We start from the raw sequence: 17,880 nt of genomic DNA, 5'->3' as shown, positions 1-17,880 counted from the left end.
AGCGTTTTGGCAAAACGCTAGCGTATCGCAGCGCTGCCAAAATGCTCAAAAAAACGCTCTTGTGGGTTCCAGCCCTCAGGGGGTAATGGCCATTTTTAAATTGGAGGGCAGAGAATTCCATTGATCACAGTGGACAAATGGGATGCAGGAGAGGAGAAAGATCAATGAGGGGACTACACAGGAGGCAAGTATGACCTGTGTATGGTTATTTTGACTTTTTATTTTCAGTTCAGGTTCTCTATAACACCTGGTTCATTCCGGTATTAAACTTAAATGACCACTACCGTGAAAAATCGTAAAAATGAAAATAAATGTAAACACATACTTATAAGGAGCACCTGTCTCCAGGGTGTAAAATGCACAATAAATTACATTTTTCCTATGTTGCTGTCACTTACAGTAGGTGGTAAAAATCTGACAGGTTTTGGACTACTATGTCCTCATGGGGGGTTCTAAGTATTTCCTTAATTCTTTACAAAAGCATTCTATGGAATGGGTCTATATAAAGATGCTGGCAATTCTCCCTACTTGCTTACACACTATTTGCCAGTAAACTAAGCAATTGCTGTTAAAGGACAACTGAAGCAAGACAGATATGGAGGCTGCCATATTTATTTCCTTTTAAGCAATACCAGCTGCCTTGCTGTGCTGCTGACCCTCTGCCTCTAATAATTTAAGCTCTAGCCCCTGAACAAGCATGCAGCAGGTCAGGTGTTTCTGACATCATTGTCAGATCTGACAAGATTAGCTGCATGCTTGTTTCTGGTGTCATTCAGACACTACTGCAGCCATATAGACCAGCAGGGCTGCCAGGCAACTGGTATTGTTTAAAAGGAAACAAATATGGCAGCCTCCATGAAGAATGGCAACGGATAGCGCTCACCTCTGTTTGTATAGCGGCATGCCGTGCAGGTGCATCGGGCGTCCTGTGGTGCAGTCCGGCCCAGACTCGCGGTAATGATCCTCCGGCCTCCACTTTTGGTGCATATAACTGACGGGCGGATCTGGTGGCCACTGTATATTCGGCCGGCCTCCCATGGAGGACAGGGGTGTACTCGCCTCTGTATGATAGGCCAGTAGCGGTGGCGACTTCCTCTCGCCGTGATAGAGGCCGCGGGGCAGGGCTTCCTGGCTGGGGTTACCGCCTTTGGCTGCCATGGGCGGAGCATAACTCTGGTGCAGGTACTGGTTCTGCTGAGGAGGAGGGGGAGGAGCGTTGCTCTGGAAGAGGTTATTCATGCTGCTCATGGTCTGCTGAGGGGGCGGGGCACTGTCGCTGATTGGGCACTCGTCCTGGCAAATGGGGTTCAACTGGAAGTCCTCGCCGTCCATTGGAATGTATGGGGCAAGAGTTTCCAGATCCAGGTCATTGAAGTCATTCTGCGGGACAAAGACAGTTCAGATCGCATCGGATTTTGTTTATTTAACAAATTCAGCAAATAAATAGTAACTGCATTACAAACAGATAATACAGTAGCAGCTTATTAGTCACTTTTAATATATATATATATATATATATATATATATATATATATATATATATATATATATATATATATATATATATATATATATATATATATATATATATATTTGAACACAAAATGCAGTTTTAAATGATGGTTTTTATTATTTAGTGAGAAAAATAACTCAAAACCTACATGGAGCTGTGTGAAAAAGAAATTGCCCCCTGAACCTAATAACTGGGTTGGGCCACCCTTAGCAGCAATAACTGCAATCAAGCGTTTGTGATAACTTGCAACAAGTCTTTTACAGCGCTCTGGAGGAATTTTGGCCCACTCATCTTTGCAGAATTGTTGTAATTCAGCTTTTTTGGAGGGTTTTCTAGCATGAACTGCCTTTTTAAAGTCATGCCACAACATCTCAATAGGATTCAGGTCAGGACTTTGACTAGGCCACTCCAAAGTCTTCATTTTGTTTTTCTTCAGCCATTCAGAGGTGGATTTGCTGGTGTGTTTTGGGTCATTGTCCTGCTGCAGTACCCAAGATCGCTTCAGCTTGAGTTGAGGAACAGATGGCCGGACATTGTCTTTCAGGATTTTTTGGTAGACAGTAGAATTCATGGTTCCATCTATCACAGCAAGCCTTCCGGGTCCTGAAGCAGCAAAACAACCCCAGACCATCACACTACCACCACCATATTTTACTGTTGGTATGATGTTCTTTTGCTGAAATGCTGTGTTACTTCTACGCCAGATGTAACGGGACACGCACCTTCCAAAAAGTTCAACTTTTGTCTCGTCGGTCCACAAGGTATTTTCCCAAAAGTCTTGGCTATCATTGAGATGTTTTTTAGCAAAACTGAAACGAGCCTTAATGTTCTTTTTGCTTAAAAGTGGTTTGCGCCTTGGATATCTGCCATGCAGGCTGTTGTTGCCCAGTCTCTTTCTTATGGTGGTGTCGTGAACACTGACCTTAATTGAGGCAAGTGAGGCCTGCAGTTCTTTAGATGTTGTCCTGGGGTCTTTTGTGGCCTCTCGGAATGAGTTTTCTCTTCGCTCTTGGGGTAATTTTGGTCGGCCGGCCACTCCTGGAAAGGTTCATCACTGTTCCATGTTTTTGCCATTTGTGGATAATGGCTCTCACTGTGGTTCGCTGGAGTCCCAAAGCTTTAGAAATGGCTTTATATCCTTTACCAGACTGATAGATCTCAATTACAGTACTTTTGTTCTCATTTGTTCCTGAATTTCTTTGGATCTTGGCATGATGTCTAGCTTTTGAGGTGCTTTTGGTCTACTTCTCTGTGTCAGATAGCTTCTATTTAAGTGATTTCTTGATTGAAACAGGTGTGGCAGTAATCAGGCCTGGGGGTGACTACAGAAATTGAACTCAGGTGTGATAAACCACAGTTAAGTTATTTTTTAACAAGGGGGGCAATCACTTTTTCACACAGGGCCATGTAGGTTTGGAGTTTTTTTTCTCACTAAATAATAAAAACCATCATTTAAAATTGCATTTTGTGTTCAATTATGTTATCTTTGACTAATAGTTAACGGTTTTTGATGAGCAGAAACATTTAAGTGTGACAGACATGCAAAAGAATAAGAAATCAGGAAGGGGGCAAATAGTTTTTCACACCACTGTGTATATATATATATATATATATATATATATATATATATAAATATATATATATATATATATATATATATATATATATATATATATATATATATATATATATATAAAATCAGCAGCACCCGGCGGTCTGCAGAGCTAAAAGTGGAACTGATTGATCTTGATCCCAATCTGTGGCTGATACCCCCTTTCCCATGAAAAATCTTTTCCTTTTCTCAAATAGATCACCAGAGGGGTCTGTATGGCTGATATTGAGACCCCTCCCACAGTGTGATGTCAGGACCATGGTCCTGACAGTTTCCTGTCTGTGAGCCTCTTTGCTTTGTGGAAAATAACAGCTGTTTCCAACTGCCAAGCAACCAGTATCTCCCTCTGTGCAAATGTATATCTATAGAAAACACAACCTTTTAGCCTATCACATTGTTACGGGGTGCGGTTATAGAGAATGGCAGCTAGTGCTGTTAGTTTTTTTTCTCATGTCTGCCAGTAGTAAAGATGATCACGTGCAGGCTTATTGTGGATCAAACAAAATAAACAAATTGATTGGCGAATATCAATAATTTATTGATCTCGCTACAGTTCCTCTTGAAGGAATAATGTTGAATATGGAGCTCACAGTCACACTTTCCTCCATGTAGCGGCGGTGCAAAGTACAGCCACTCATGCATGTTTTTTCCCTCTGTGTGCTACTGGCACCTGCGCAGTTTGGCCGCGGTCGTACGCGGAGAGGAGCCTGCCTACAAAGAAGAACAGGGTCCTGGCCAGCAGCATAGAGGGTTCAGGAGAATTGGTAAGCCTCTGTAACATCCAGAAGCCCTCCTTTACTGATGTAAGTATTTTTTTTTTAATCAGTTCATAATTGCTTTAACAAGGAAACGGTTTATCTTGCGTCATGAGGATTATTAAACGAAATATGAGAAATAAATAAACAGTAAATACTGTATGCAGTATATGCTTCACAGCACCGCTCCCTACAGAGCCAGTAAGGCTCCGCCCATTCAGGCTCTGCAGGAGTCAAAGAGACATGATGTCATCACAGCACTTCCTCTGCAGCCGGGAAAGGCAATGGTGATGTGAGATCAGACTTCAGTGTCATGTTTTGAGGAAAATTGTTTGAAAAGCACAGTTAGCAATAAAAGATGGATGTGCTGGGAGATGACCTGAGTTCCTTCTGAGTACAGGAAACCGCATGAAAGCAAACCTGACCATTATCTGCCTACCTGGGTAGTGTTGCATTTCTTTGCTTCTGTATCCATGGCGAAAAGCTTCTCGATGAGCTCAATTTTGAGATCTTCCTCCAGAGAAGTATAGTACTCGCCGGGACTGCTCGGCTGGAATTGTAGGGAAAAGGTGGGACCGTTAGCAGATTATAATACAGGATAAAAAGCAAAAAAAAATGGAAAGAAAGCTCACCACTCATGTGAGAACGCTCACATAGAGCAACATATCGCTTCTAAAGTGATTCTTCGAATCGCCAGCGCATAAAAATAATCAAAATCGCTCACAGTGTCAACAAACCCTAACAAATAGCCTTTTTCGTTTTGCAAACACTACAATATTATATATATATATATATATATATATATATATATATATATATATATTACAAAACTTTTTTTTTTTAATGCATAATTAATGCAAGATAACGTAGTGAGTACCCAGAAATAAACTGGAGCCACAATGGGACTTTATCACAATACAAAACAACTGATTTCTCCCCAGCCCTCCCAAATAAATTGGCAGCTGTGCAAAAAGAAAGCCACAAAAACAAAGCTGCCCTTCCGGCCACCAGTGAGTCTGTCTTGTTAGCCAGGAGTCGTTAATTGGCGAGTTGAAGTGGACCTGAACTCAGAACTTCCTTTCTGTTCTAAAAGATAAGCACTAGCATAATGACCTTTATAGAAAAACATTTCTGTGTTACAGCTGATACAAATCCTGCAATAAATCTGCAGTGTGTCTACTTCCTGCTTTTATGGAAGCAGACATATGGCTAACATCCTGTGCTTACAAATTAGCTGCTCTGCCATGGACTGCTGAGATTCCTGAGCTGACAGTTGAGAGATCAAATTACAGTGGTGATTAGTCACAGATGAGGGGGAATTAGACAGGCTTAACGCTCTAAATACATACAGGGTGTGTTTCTCTGTTTTCCTTCTGTCCTGTGCAAGAGTTCAGGTCCACTTTAAGGTCTCAGGCCATGAGCAATGTGATTGGATGGAGAGGTCACCTTAGCATTGCTCTTGATCCAGCCATTTCTTCCCGTGAGAACTACCCTTTTACTTACTGTAGAACAGCTGCTGGAGCTGGTAGCGCTGGGAGTAGTACTCCCAGGGGCCACTTGGGGCGCTGTAAAGGACGGAGGCTTCATGGTCTCGGGTTGGGAATTGTGGTTCTTGACTTCTAGTGGCCAATGGCTGCTTGTACTTTCCTGAGCGCTGCTGTTGTAAGATGAAGGCTCCTCGAAAGTCTGACCACCTGGGGAAAGAAATAGATAATAAATATAGCCCCCAGTTTCCTATTTTCTCTTTATGCGTATCTTTCTTTCATCACTGGGCCACAATGGTGAAAATTTGAATTATTTAGAAGTGTTCAATATATGTTCAAATTCTGCAAACTATAATAATCTTATAAACATAATGAGGGAGTGGTTTTTCCAAGATTATTTTTCTTGAGTGTTTACATTAAGTTAAAGTGAACCCAGGGTAGGAGTGATATGGATGCTGCCATATTTGTTTCCTTTTAAACAATACCAGTTGCCAGGCAGCCCTGCTGATCTATTTGGCTGCAGTAGTGTCTGAATCACACCAGAAACAAGCATGCAGCTAATCTTGTCAGTTCTGGCAATGATGTCAGAAACCCCTGATCTGCTGCATGCTTGTTCAGGTTCCATGGCTGAAAGTATTAGAGGCAGAGGATCAGCAGGACAGCCAGGCAACGGATATTGGTTAAAAGGAAATAAATATGGCAGCCTCCATATAACTCTCACCTCCGGGTTCACTTTATAGTGTATTTCTGGTCACAGAAGTAGGACACTAAGGCCCCTTCCCATGTAAGCGCATCGTGAAATGCGTGGGCAGGTTTGCAGAGCACGGTACTGATATTCCTACGCAATTTTCTCTGATGCTGCTGTGATTCCAATTCAATATAAGGAATAGGAATCGCAATGTATTAGCAGGAATTCGATAACAACCATGCGTTGAGATCTGCAATATGTGGGTGAGGACATTGGATGCCCCCAACAGATCACTTCACATGCTCGTAAAACGCGAGTGTGGGGGAAGTGGCCTGAAAGGCAGGAGGCCGGTTTAATGTAACGATGAGGGGTCCCACCTCCCGAGAACTGGCCAGGAGTTGCAGCAGGACATAATGGCATTGCTGGAACTGAGAGTTTCTGTGAGAAAATGGTTGGGATTGGTTGATTGGTGCCCACAGAAGTGTTTGGGGGGGGGGGGGGGGGGGGGGGAAGGGGCGCAGAGCATGGTAGCTGGTCACGTTTGAGTTCAATATCCTCCCACACAAAAGTTTCAGAAAAAAATGATAAGAATAGATCTACTAACCGAAATCCAAGGAAATGATTTCATCCCCGGGAGTGGGAGCCAGCTGTGCCAACTCTTCCGGTTCCTCCTTCAGCTTGGCAAACAGGAAGTCGCTGGTTGTGTCCGAGGCGGCGCTGCTGAAGATTGAGTTCATGGTCACCTGGTGGGGCTTGAAGAGAGACTCTGTCTGGTCCATGGAGAACACAATGTTGGTCTTCTCGATCTCGCTGTGCAGGAAGGATGGAAAGGGTCAGGTCACTGCTAGAGGACTATCGTTAGAGACCACTGAACATGGTGCGTTACGGAGGGAAATGATGCTACAACTCACCCTGAAAGAAAACATGAACTATACTTTGACCCACTTAAGCCCATCTCTGCCATAGATCTACGTATCTTAATATCATCATTTAATTATTGAAGTGATAGTGCCTGGGAATTTACTGGGATCGCCATTTTGCTTTTTTTGAAATCCTGTACATGTCCTTATTTGCAGCTTATGTTCTTGAATGAGTTCTGAAAACTCCTACGTGCACTATAATGGTCTCTGCCTGACCTCCCCACGCATTTCTCAATCCCATGCATGCCTACAGGACTTCTCAAGAGTTGCCCCCACCCTATGGAGCTCCCTCCCACCCCACTCAGACATGGCCTTTCGTTCAACACCTTCAAGCAAGACCTCAAAACACACCTCTTCAAAAGGGTCTACCCCCATCTACCACACTTTAACTCCCTCAGCCGAGAACCTTTTCCACAGCCCTACTTTATTCCCCCCCCCCGGCCTTTTAGATTGTAAGCCTTTGGACAACCTCTCCCCCCTTTTAGATTGTAAGCCTTTGCACAACCCCCCCCCCCCCCCCCCCCAGTGTGTCCTTCTTGATTGTGCAGCCTGAGCTATGACACCCTTCCCTTGGACTAACCCTGAATTGCTGGGTCTCTGTTTAATTGCATGATCTTGCATCTTATACCGTTTGCATGTATAACTTTGTGCTATGTTGTATAACCGTTTGCTACGTCTCTCTCTGTCCCCCCTTGTTTACACTGTATGGATCTCTACTTATTGTGCAGCGCTGTGTCATACTTTGGCGCTTTATAAATACAATAAATAATAATTTCTGCCACTGAACTCCTCCGAAGGGAGTTTATATACACTAGAGAGTCCGTTCTAAGTCCAGCAGTCAAGCATTGTTGTTGACTTTTCCAGAAAGACGCTGCAGATGTGCAAGCAAAAAGTATGTGTGGAATTGTCTTTGTGAGGTAAATTCACACACAGCTTTTGATTGCCAAAGAATTGTTGATTTCAAGTGCACTTTAAAGTAAATACACATTCTTCAATCTATGTTAGGCTCGGTTCACATTAGTTTTTGCCAACGGAACCGGCTGTCCAGTGCTGATGAACGGACAAAAAAATGCAGCAGAACCCAAACCGTTTCGCTTAGCGGAACGGAAACAGAAGGTTTTGCAGCTACATAGGAACAAATAGAAAACTGACGGTTTACAGCACACTGCCTGTAAAAACGGACAGTTTTTACCTGATCCTGTTGGCCGGACCCGTACGGCCGGCTCCGCAAAAAAACGCAGATGTGAACCGGGCCTCAGTGTTTTATTATTTTTTTTCTCCAGACAGACTTGCATTAGAGCGATGCAGGTTCTGCTTACCTCAGGACATAGTTCACGCACACAATGCACTGGGGCTGGGAGTTGCGTGTGTTGTAGATGACCGTGCCGTGGCTCTCCACCCACACGTAGCCGCCATGTTTCGCCAGCATCCTGTACTGACTGGTGACCACCTGGCCTTTCGCGCACACTACAAATCAAAATATTATCGTGAGAAACGCATGCGAAAAACACAGTGTAGAAACAGAATCCCATACAGGATATCGAGTAACAAGGTCAACAACTATTCACAGAATTATGGAAAAACCAACTCATACAAATACTACAACAGTGTAAGGCCCTTTTACACCTAATGCGTTGGCATGCGTTAGTATGAGTTGATGGTACGCATTATTTCCATAGCAGTGCATTGTGAAAAAGATTTCAGTTAAAACACGTTACGTGTGAAAGGTGCCATGGGAAAACATGGGCATTATTTTGAAAATCAGTTTTCTTTCAGTTATAACTGAGAGCAACTGAGTAAGTTTAAAAAGGGCTTAATGCTAGGTACACACGATGCATTTTTTCGATCGACTTTTGGACCAATCAATTTTCGATTCGATTTTCTGGTCAATTTCCTGCTCGATTCTCCTATCATTTCTTATCTATTTCCATTCACTTCTATGAGAAATGGACCTGAAAAACCATCGGAAATAATATCGGACATGACGGAAATTATCTATCGAACCATCTATATGCCGAAAAAATATATGGTGTGCAGGGGAGGACTGGCCAGGGGGGGGGGGGGGGGGGGGAAGGAGGGAGGTTTCCCCCCAGGCTGCCTCTCATTCAATGATTTAGGGCTGGCACTGTGCCTGGTGAATTCAGGTTTTTGTATAAGTCAATGTGAAACACTAAGCTGAATGAGGGAAATAAACGCCCAATTACAGAGCAATTGCAGGGCGGGCAAGCTACTAAATATACACAGCATGATACAGAGCAGAGGCTTGCCTGCAGGGTCCGTGGGAAAAAATATGTCTGGTCTCTCACCATTGTTAACTGCATGTGCACAGCTACATAAGATATTGTCTAGGTTGAAAAGTTTTTGACAGTCCCTAGACTCCAGAAGGGCTGCTTGCAGACAGTCCCTAGACTCCAGAAGGGCTGCTTGCAGACAGTCCCTAGACTCCAGAAGGGCTGCTTGCAGACAGTCCCTAGACTCCAGAAGGGCTGCTTGCAGACAGTCCCTAGACTCCAGAAGGGCTGCTTGCAGACAGTCCCTAGACTCCAGAAGGGCTGCTTGCAGACAGTCCCTAGACTCCAGAAGGGCTGCTTGCAGACAGTCCCTAGACTCCAGAAGGGCTGCTTGCAGACAGTCCCTAGACTCCAGAAGGGCTGCTTGCAGACAGTCCCTAGACTCCAGAAGGGCTGCTTGCAGACAGTCCCTAGACTCCAGAAGGGCTGTTTGCAGGACTTGTGTAAGAGATAGAAACCCCGACCGTTGTAACTCAAAATGTATTATGTGCCCCCCGGTGCCAGTGCATTTATACTTTACCTGTCACCCTGTCTCTAAGTGTTCTTGCTGTATTTCCCACATGACTACTGGCATATAGCATGTGCGACACGTGTGTGATGTCTGGGCTGCTGTGGGCCTCTAGTTTGTGTTTTCCCACCAGGCCAAAAGGTCCCAGTCCTCCCCTGATGGTGTGTACCGAGCATGGCAGGGATGGCGTGATCTATTATCTGTACTCTGTAACGTTCTGAAGAATACGGCACGGCTTTATAATTGTGACAATGAAATCAAGAATTTGGCTCAGCATAATTACCATATAACGTACAGTATATGTCCATCTCACATGCTTGTTATGGTGGACCTGAACTCTTGCACAGGACAGAAGGAAAACAGAGAGAAATGCATAAATTCAGAGAGTTTAGCCTGTCTAATTCCCCCCTCATCTGTGACTGCTCACAACTGTAATTTCATCTTGCAGCTGTGTCAGCTGGCTGCCTTGGCAGAGCAGCTAATTGGCAAACACAGGATGTTAACCCTCTGTCTGCTTCCATGAAAGCAGAAAGTAGACACACTGCAGATTTATATCAGCTGTAACAAAGAAATGTGTTTCTTTAAAGGTTATTATGCTGTTGCTTATCATTTAGAGCAGAAAGGAAGTTTTCAGTTCAGGTCCGCTTTGATATGTGAACTTTTGACTTCTCGTCAGTTTGAGGCCTGAGCAATGCCTGGCATGCCTGATGGATCCATTTACCTGCCCGGCAATTTCACGCTTATTCTAGAGGTAAATAAAACAATCTGAAGCACTAGCCGTAAAACCACAGTTCAGACCTTTGCCGGGAATCTGTCCCAAACAATTAACAAAAGTCAATGTTTATCGTTGCGCATGCAAGGCAAATAACAAGGGATAAATGAAACAGCGTCTCCTGCCCAGGGGAAGTAATACACCGTGTGCTGCCGCGGCTGCCAAATCAACTACTTAACCTCCCGATGATCTAAGTGAAGTATTTAGACGCTAGAATTCTGCACTTGAATACCGCTCGGCTGGGGTAGCAAACTTCACCTTCCTACGAAAAACATTACAAACATTGTCCAAATGTAGTGAAGTGTGAGGACTCCAGTCTGCGCCCGACGTACCACCACTCTGCTTGTTTACACTCCGCACTTGTCCGGCCACACCCTTCAGCACATTAAGGTCGCACATTGAAGGTTCGGAATGCGATAAACATTATCAATTACCGTTGAGGATGTTTCTTTTTCTTTGATTTGGCTCAGAGCTGAGCTCTTTAATGCAGGAGTTGGCTTCCGGCATCGGGATAAGTGGATCTCGTTGTGCTAACCGCCGTGGCACACTGGCATAGCGTTTGTTATTTCACGTGGCGGTGTAGATTTCAGGTTACGGGAACCTGACCAGGCCAAGATGCCAATGCTATAAAACCATCAGGACCTTGTTTCACCTGCTGGTGGCGCTGTGTTTCAGTATTGTGCTACATGTAGTTCTACTGGCCATCAGCAGGAGGCTCTCTGCAGCTCCTGGCTCCTAATTATCTGGAACAGGTAACTTCTTACTGCCGACAGAGGTTTGAGCAGCAAAACAAAACATTTCGTTTGAAGCAGTCAATGGGTTAATAATGATCATATTATTATTATTATTTATATAGCGCTTACATCTTCTGCAGCGCTGTACAGACTATATTGTCTGGTCACATAACTGTCCGTCAGAGGGGCTCACAACAGTCCCTACCATAGTTATATGTCTGTATCTTGTAGTGTATGTATGTATTGTAGTCTGGGGGCAATTTAATGGGAAGCCAATTAAAGCGGACCCAAACCAAACTTTTTTTAATTCAATATATTTAGTTGCAGCACTCTGACACATACAAAGATAAATAAACACTCCTTCAAGCCTATGAGCATTTCAGTGCATGCTTTTCACCCTTCTCTTTTCATAACTAGGGTTATGCAGGTGGCAGCCATTACTTCTGAGCTTAGTAGAAGGAGTTAGATCGTGGGTGTGTTTGTCATCAGCTACCCTCCCTCACAGGGGCGTCGTCTATGTGAAATCTCACACAAGCTGAGATCACCTCCCCTGTGACATCATCAGTAGCAGCCTGTGTTTTGTTTTTTTATCTCCTCCACCAGTCTGCCGGATTCTGTCCCGGCAATATTAAAGGAAGGGAGGGGTTTCTCCAATAAATGTTAAATATTTTATATTTGTCATCATGCAGCTGAAAACAGACTGCTATTTATCATTATAATTTAGAAAATAGATTTTATTTCTGAAAGCTTGTATTTTTTATTTGGGCCACTTTAACTTATCTGTACATTTTTGGGAGGAAACTGGAGTGTCCGGAGGAAACCCATGAATACAAACTCCAAGCAGATCGTGCCATGGCTGGGATCCAAACCAGGTTCCCAGTGCTGCAAGGGGAGAGCTTGCTGAGCTGAGAGTGCTTTCCACTCTACCACTTATGATAGAGTAGCCTGATCCCATTATCAGCCAACTCAGGGTCTATATACACTATACAGGGAAATTTGTTTTCTCCATTCTGGATTCATCCTATACAAATTCTAAATGGAAACATATTTAATAATTGCCACTTCCTTGAGAGCTCCTACTAGAAGCATTATGCATCAGAACGAAGCAAGGTTCTCAGGAAGCCCATAATTACAACCACATGAGATGGACACTCGCTGGTCACCATATGAAACCTGATGGACCACAGTCTGAAGCCTGAATTCCAATGGAATTGTTTATTTACTGCTGTTGTGACATGGCCTCTGCTGACATCTCCTGGGATCATGGCCCAAGCCACTCACAGTCTGTACACAGATGAGCTTACTGGAATATCTGGCATGATACTTACAGTTCTGGTGGCTTTTGGTCATGCCGTCGGAATCCAATGCGTGATAGAACTCGTAGGATGATCGACCAAGCAGCTCCTCCGGGTGATATCCGACCAGCTCGGTAATTCTGCGGACAGAAGAAAGAAGCCCTGGTTAGTTCATCAGCTATGGAAGAGTCATTTGCCTAGAATCTGGTGTATCACTGCTCACCTCCTACGGCACAGCTGATAGAGGTGCTAAAGATTATATCACAAAGAATTCTACAAGCCTGAGAACGTGGATGGATAGTATAATGGTTAAAGGCTCTGCCTCTGATACAGGCCACCTTGGGTCAACCCTTGCTCATCCTGTTCAGCAGGCCAGCAGCTATTCAGTAAGGAGTCCTTGGACTAGTCTCCCTAACACTGCTACTGTCTATAGAGCGCCCCATAGTGGCTGCAGATCTGCCGCTTTGAGTCCACTAGGAGAAAAGCACATTATAAGTGTTATTTGTCTTGTCAAATGGATTATTCACAGCTCTTCGAATTATGGCCATAATGTGCACCACAGTAACCTCTGGAGAAAGGATTGCCCACCGCGTCCAATCAGGTTTCGGCCATTCAATGAATACGCTGTAGTTGGAAACGGTTTAAATTTTGTTACGCAAATATCCCAGAGCTCCCAAATCTTCCTGCCAAACAATTATTCACAAATGCGCAGTTTTGGTTGCACGCTACCCACATGCAATCTGCGCTATAATATGTACGATTTGCCACAGTAGCGAATGATTGGTAGTAAGAAACCGTGCATCATGTACGAAAATGTGTCGAAAATGGAAAAAGGGCACCGGGAAATTTTGGCGCAGGAATAATAAAAACTCAGGGGTAATTTTGTATTTTGGAGTCCTTCTTTCGCCAGCGCCCAAATTACCCTCTGAGCGCCGATACGGCCGTAACTCACATTACAGTCCATAGCGGCCCCCAAATGCCCGACGCCCTTTTTACCTGTCTTCTACGAAAATATGCTCCAGGCCATTTCCCCCCCCCCTCCCCCCTCATGCGAAAATAGACATTAGTTGTGAATGAACCCATTGGCTGTAAGCTCTAATTAGAATTTGCATACTGGAACCCTGCCCAACAAATATACTGCCCGGTTTCTAAAAGACCAGCAAGATCTCTGAACCTGCGTGGTTTCTGCTGAGGCATGGAAGTCTGGACCAGGAACTTTGGTACACTTTCTGCCTCTGGTTAGAAGTCAGTAGAAATACAGCAAAATCCAAATGAACTTCCGCACACTCATGCAAATCCTCATGCAAATCCAATCACAAAAATGATGCAGCAATCAATGCTGTCCCTACAGCTAAGTTAAAAGCTGGGATCTTCATTACAAGAATAAAGTCTCTTGCAAAGTCACATACACCGCGTAGAGGTAGCCCAGTGTCGTATGTGTCCTAACTCTGGCCCTGTAACATGCATAGCACAAACATGCATGCATTTAGCGCATCAACACCTATCTAACCTATTCCTTAGATAGGTTTTGATACGCTGAAAGCAGTAAGCGAGCGCTGCAGACATTAGCATGCATTCGATCCTCAGCAGTAAGCGAGTGCTGCAGACATTAGCGCACATTTGTTTATTATGTAGAAGAACCAAAAGAGAAAATTCCCCGCACTCCAACGATCTTATGGGAATACACGTTTGGGTGCAATATACTGCCACTGTTGCTGTGCCTCCACGAGCAAGAAGAAACATACAAAGTTCGTGTTAAGAAGAAGCCTGGGCACTAAACAACTTGACCTTCAACATTTATTGCACCACATACAGTGTAAGATAAGTTGCAGCAGATTACAATGTGGTGTAACCATCAGTTTACATCACCCATCCGGGAAGCACCCCTCACACAGAGCCCCCGTCCTCCGACAATTGTTTCGCACCAGCTGGTGCTTGATCACGGAGAGATCAAACTTCTGGCGTGTAGGTAATCCATCAACGCCATATGCGGAAGGGCGCCTTCAAATAGCGTAACTCCTATACGCCCCTCTGTGCGCCCGCACCAATGAACAGCCAGCTCCTAAAGCCGACACGGAACGTGCTACGTCTGTGCACTTCCGCGTTCAGCAAAACAAACCGGCCAATCCTAGCTGCCCTTGACGCTCGCATCAGCGAACGTCGGCATTGCCATGGATACGGGTAAACATACCCAGAAGATGTGGCAAAGCCGCCTCCCCCTAGCAATCCGAGGGGAGGAAAGCAAACGTTGCCGCATCCTGGACGGCTTGATGGAGGCGCTGCAGCAGCGGTGCGGGCGTCAAGGCGCACAGGAACACTAGGTAACAAATATAGCTAACAAAAAGCACTTAATATCCAGACAATAGTTAGGCATTTAGGTTATGATCACGAGGCTAACGGAGAAAGGTAGAGGCACAAGAAATTACATCTGTGACATGACAATATACAGAACGTTCAGAAATACGGGAAAGAATTTTGTACGTTATTCAATCTTACCCCCAATAGAGAAAGATCACTCAAAATAGAATAAAGAAGATTAAACACCAGCACCAAAACATCAGGGCAGGGTCTGTTATTTTTCTAAAAAGACACCCAGCTCATTGCGGTCATTGAAGCCTAGGGGTCCCATGGCCTCAGTTCTGGAAATCCAAAAAGATTCCCTTTGAGAGAGGAGCCGTTCCCGGTCTCCCCCTCTTCTTGGGACCACGACAGCGACCAACCCCACCATTCTCAGGAGGGAAGGGTCGCTGCCGTGGCCCTCCTCAAAGTGTTTTACCAACCTGGGCACCCCCCCTTCATTTTTACGAATCGAGCGGATATGTTCAACTAGTCTTTCGCGCATGGGCCGTGTCGTCTTTCCAATATAGAAAAACGAACAAGGACACAGGAGGGCATACACCACAAACTCGGTTCTACACGTGATGAAGTTCTTAATCTGGAACTGTATGGGGCCAAGTCTCACCTGTTTCGTCTTCATAACATTAGGACATGTGGGACAGTGTCCACAAGGAAATGTACCTACCACTTTTTTACTGTCTAACCAAGTTTCACGTATCGGATGTACAAATTCACTATTTGTCAACATTGAACCCAGGGTGGTTCCTTTTCTGAATGACACAATAGGGGCTTTGGTCACCTTGGGGTCTAACTCCTTATCCTGTTCCAATATCTGCCAGTTGCGCTTAACAATTTCTTGTATCTTATCTGACATGGGGGAAAAGTCAAACACCATCGTAAAGGCATCATTAGCTTCTTTCTCTCTAACCTGTAGCAGATCTTTATCTTACACTGTATGTGGTGCAATAAATGTTGAAGGTCAAGTTGTTTAGTGCCCAGGCTTCTTCTTAACACGAAATTAGCGCACATTTGATCGGCAATAAGCGAGCACTGCAGACATAAGCACACAAACCCGCAGTAAGCGAGCACTGTGGACATTAGCGCACATTTGATAATCGGCAGTAAGCAAGCGCTGCAGAAATTAGCACACATTCAATGCTCAGTAGTGAGCAGCACTGCAGAGATTAGCACACATTCGATCCTCAGCAGTAAGCAAGCACTGCAGACATTAGCGTGCATTTGATCCTCAGCAGTAAGCGAGCACTGCAGACATTAGCGTGCATTTGATCCTCAACAGTAAGCGAGCACTGCAGAGATTAGCACACATTCGATCCTCAGCAGTAAGTGAGCAATGCAGACAATAGCGTGCATTCGATCCTCAGCAGTAAGCGAGCAATGCAGACATTAGCGTGCATTCGATCCTCGGCAGTAAGCGAGCACTGCAGAGATTAGCACACATTCGATCCTAGGCAGTAAGCGAGCACTGCAGAGATTAGCACACATTTGATCCTCGGCAGTAAGCGAGCACTGCAGAGATTAGCACACATTCGATCCTAGGCAGTAAGCGAGCACTGCAGAGATTAGCACACATTTGATCCTCGGCAGTAAGCGAGCACTGCAGAGATTAGCACACATTTGATCCTCGGCAGTAAGCGAGCACTGCAGAGATTAGCACACATTCGATCCTAGGCAGTAAGCGAGCACTGCAGAGATTAGCACACATTCGATCCTAGGCAGTAAGCGAGCACTGCAGACATTAGCGCACATTTGATCAGCAATAAGCGAGCACTGCTGACATAAGCACACAAATCCGCAGTAAGCGAGCACTGTGGACATTAGCGCACATTTGATAATCGGCAGAAAGCAAGCACTGCAGAAATTAGTGCACATTCAATGCTCAGTAGTGAGCGAGCACTGCAGAGATTAGCACACATTCGATCCTCAGCAGTAAGCGAGCACTGCAGACATTAGCGTGCATTTGATCCTCGGCAGTAAGCGAGCACTGCAGAGATTAGCACACATTCGATCCTAGGCAGTAAGCGAGCACTGCAGACATTAGCGTGCATTTGATCCTCAACAGTAAGCGAGCACTGCAGAGATTAGCACACATTCGATCCTCAGCAGTAAGCGAGCAATGCAGACATTAGCGTGCATTTGATCCTCGGCAGTAAGCGAGCACTGCAGAGATTAGCACACATTCGATTCTAGGCAGTAAGCGAGCACTGCAGAGATTAGCACACATTTGATCCTCGGCAGTAAGCGAGCACTGCAGAGATTAGCACACATTCGATCCTAGGCAGTAAGCGAGCACTGCAGACATTAGCGTGCATTTGATCCTCGGCAGTAAGTGAGCACTGCAGAGATTAGCACACATTCGATCCTCAGCAGTAAGCGAGCAATGCAGACATTAGCGTGCATTTGATCCTCGGCAGTAAGCGAGCACTGCAGAGATTAGCACACATTCGATCCTAGGCAGTAAGCGAGCACTGCAGAGATTAGCACACATTTGATCCTCGGCAGTAAGCGAGCACTGCAGAGATTAGCACACATTCGATCCTAGGCAGTAAGCGAGCACTGCAGAGATTAGCACACATTCGATCCTAGGCAGTAAGCGAGCACTGCAGACATTAGCGTGCATTTGATCCTCGGCAGTAAGTGAGCACTGCAGAGATTAGCACACATTCGATCCTCAGCAGTAAGCGAGCAATGCAGACATTAGCGTGCATTTGATCCTCGGCAGTAAGCGAGCACTGCAGAGATTAGCACACATTCGATCCTAGGCAGTAAGCGAGCACTGCAGAGATTAGCACACATTTGATCCTCAGCAGTAAGCGAGCACTGCAGAGATTAGCACACATTCGATCCTAGGCAGTAAGCGAGCACTGCAGAGATTAGCACACATTCGATCCTAGGCAGTAAGCGAGCACTGCAGAGATTAGCGTGCATTCGATCCTCAACAGTAAGCGAGCAC

General features: G+C 44.9%; 1 protein-coding gene across 1 annotated transcript in view; it reads right to left on the bottom strand.

Moving 5' to 3' along the window:
* EPAS1 (endothelial PAS domain protein 1) overlaps positions 1 to 17,880 on the bottom strand; it is a 189,902-nt gene that overhangs the window by 17,940 nt on the left and 154,082 nt on the right. Inside the window, exons 7-12 of the mRNA XM_068233035.1 lie at positions 12,606 to 12,712; positions 8,292 to 8,439; positions 6,657 to 6,862; positions 5,384 to 5,574; positions 4,320 to 4,430; positions 884 to 1,380 (exon numbers count right to left, since the gene is read on the bottom strand). Of these exons, the coding sequence (XP_068089136.1) occupies positions 884 to 1,380; positions 4,320 to 4,430; positions 5,384 to 5,574; positions 6,657 to 6,862; positions 8,292 to 8,439; positions 12,606 to 12,712 (1,260 nt within the window). The remainder of the gene's footprint in view (positions 1 to 883; positions 1,381 to 4,319; positions 4,431 to 5,383; positions 5,575 to 6,656; positions 6,863 to 8,291; positions 8,440 to 12,605; positions 12,713 to 17,880) is intronic.

Source organism: Hyperolius riggenbachi, chromosome 4 (assembly GCF_040937935.1).
Source record: "Hyperolius riggenbachi isolate aHypRig1 chromosome 4, aHypRig1.pri, whole genome shotgun sequence".
Taxonomy (NCBI): Eukaryota; Metazoa; Chordata; class Amphibia; order Anura; family Hyperoliidae; genus Hyperolius; species Hyperolius riggenbachi.
This window is presented reverse-complemented; position numbering and strand designations above follow the sequence as displayed.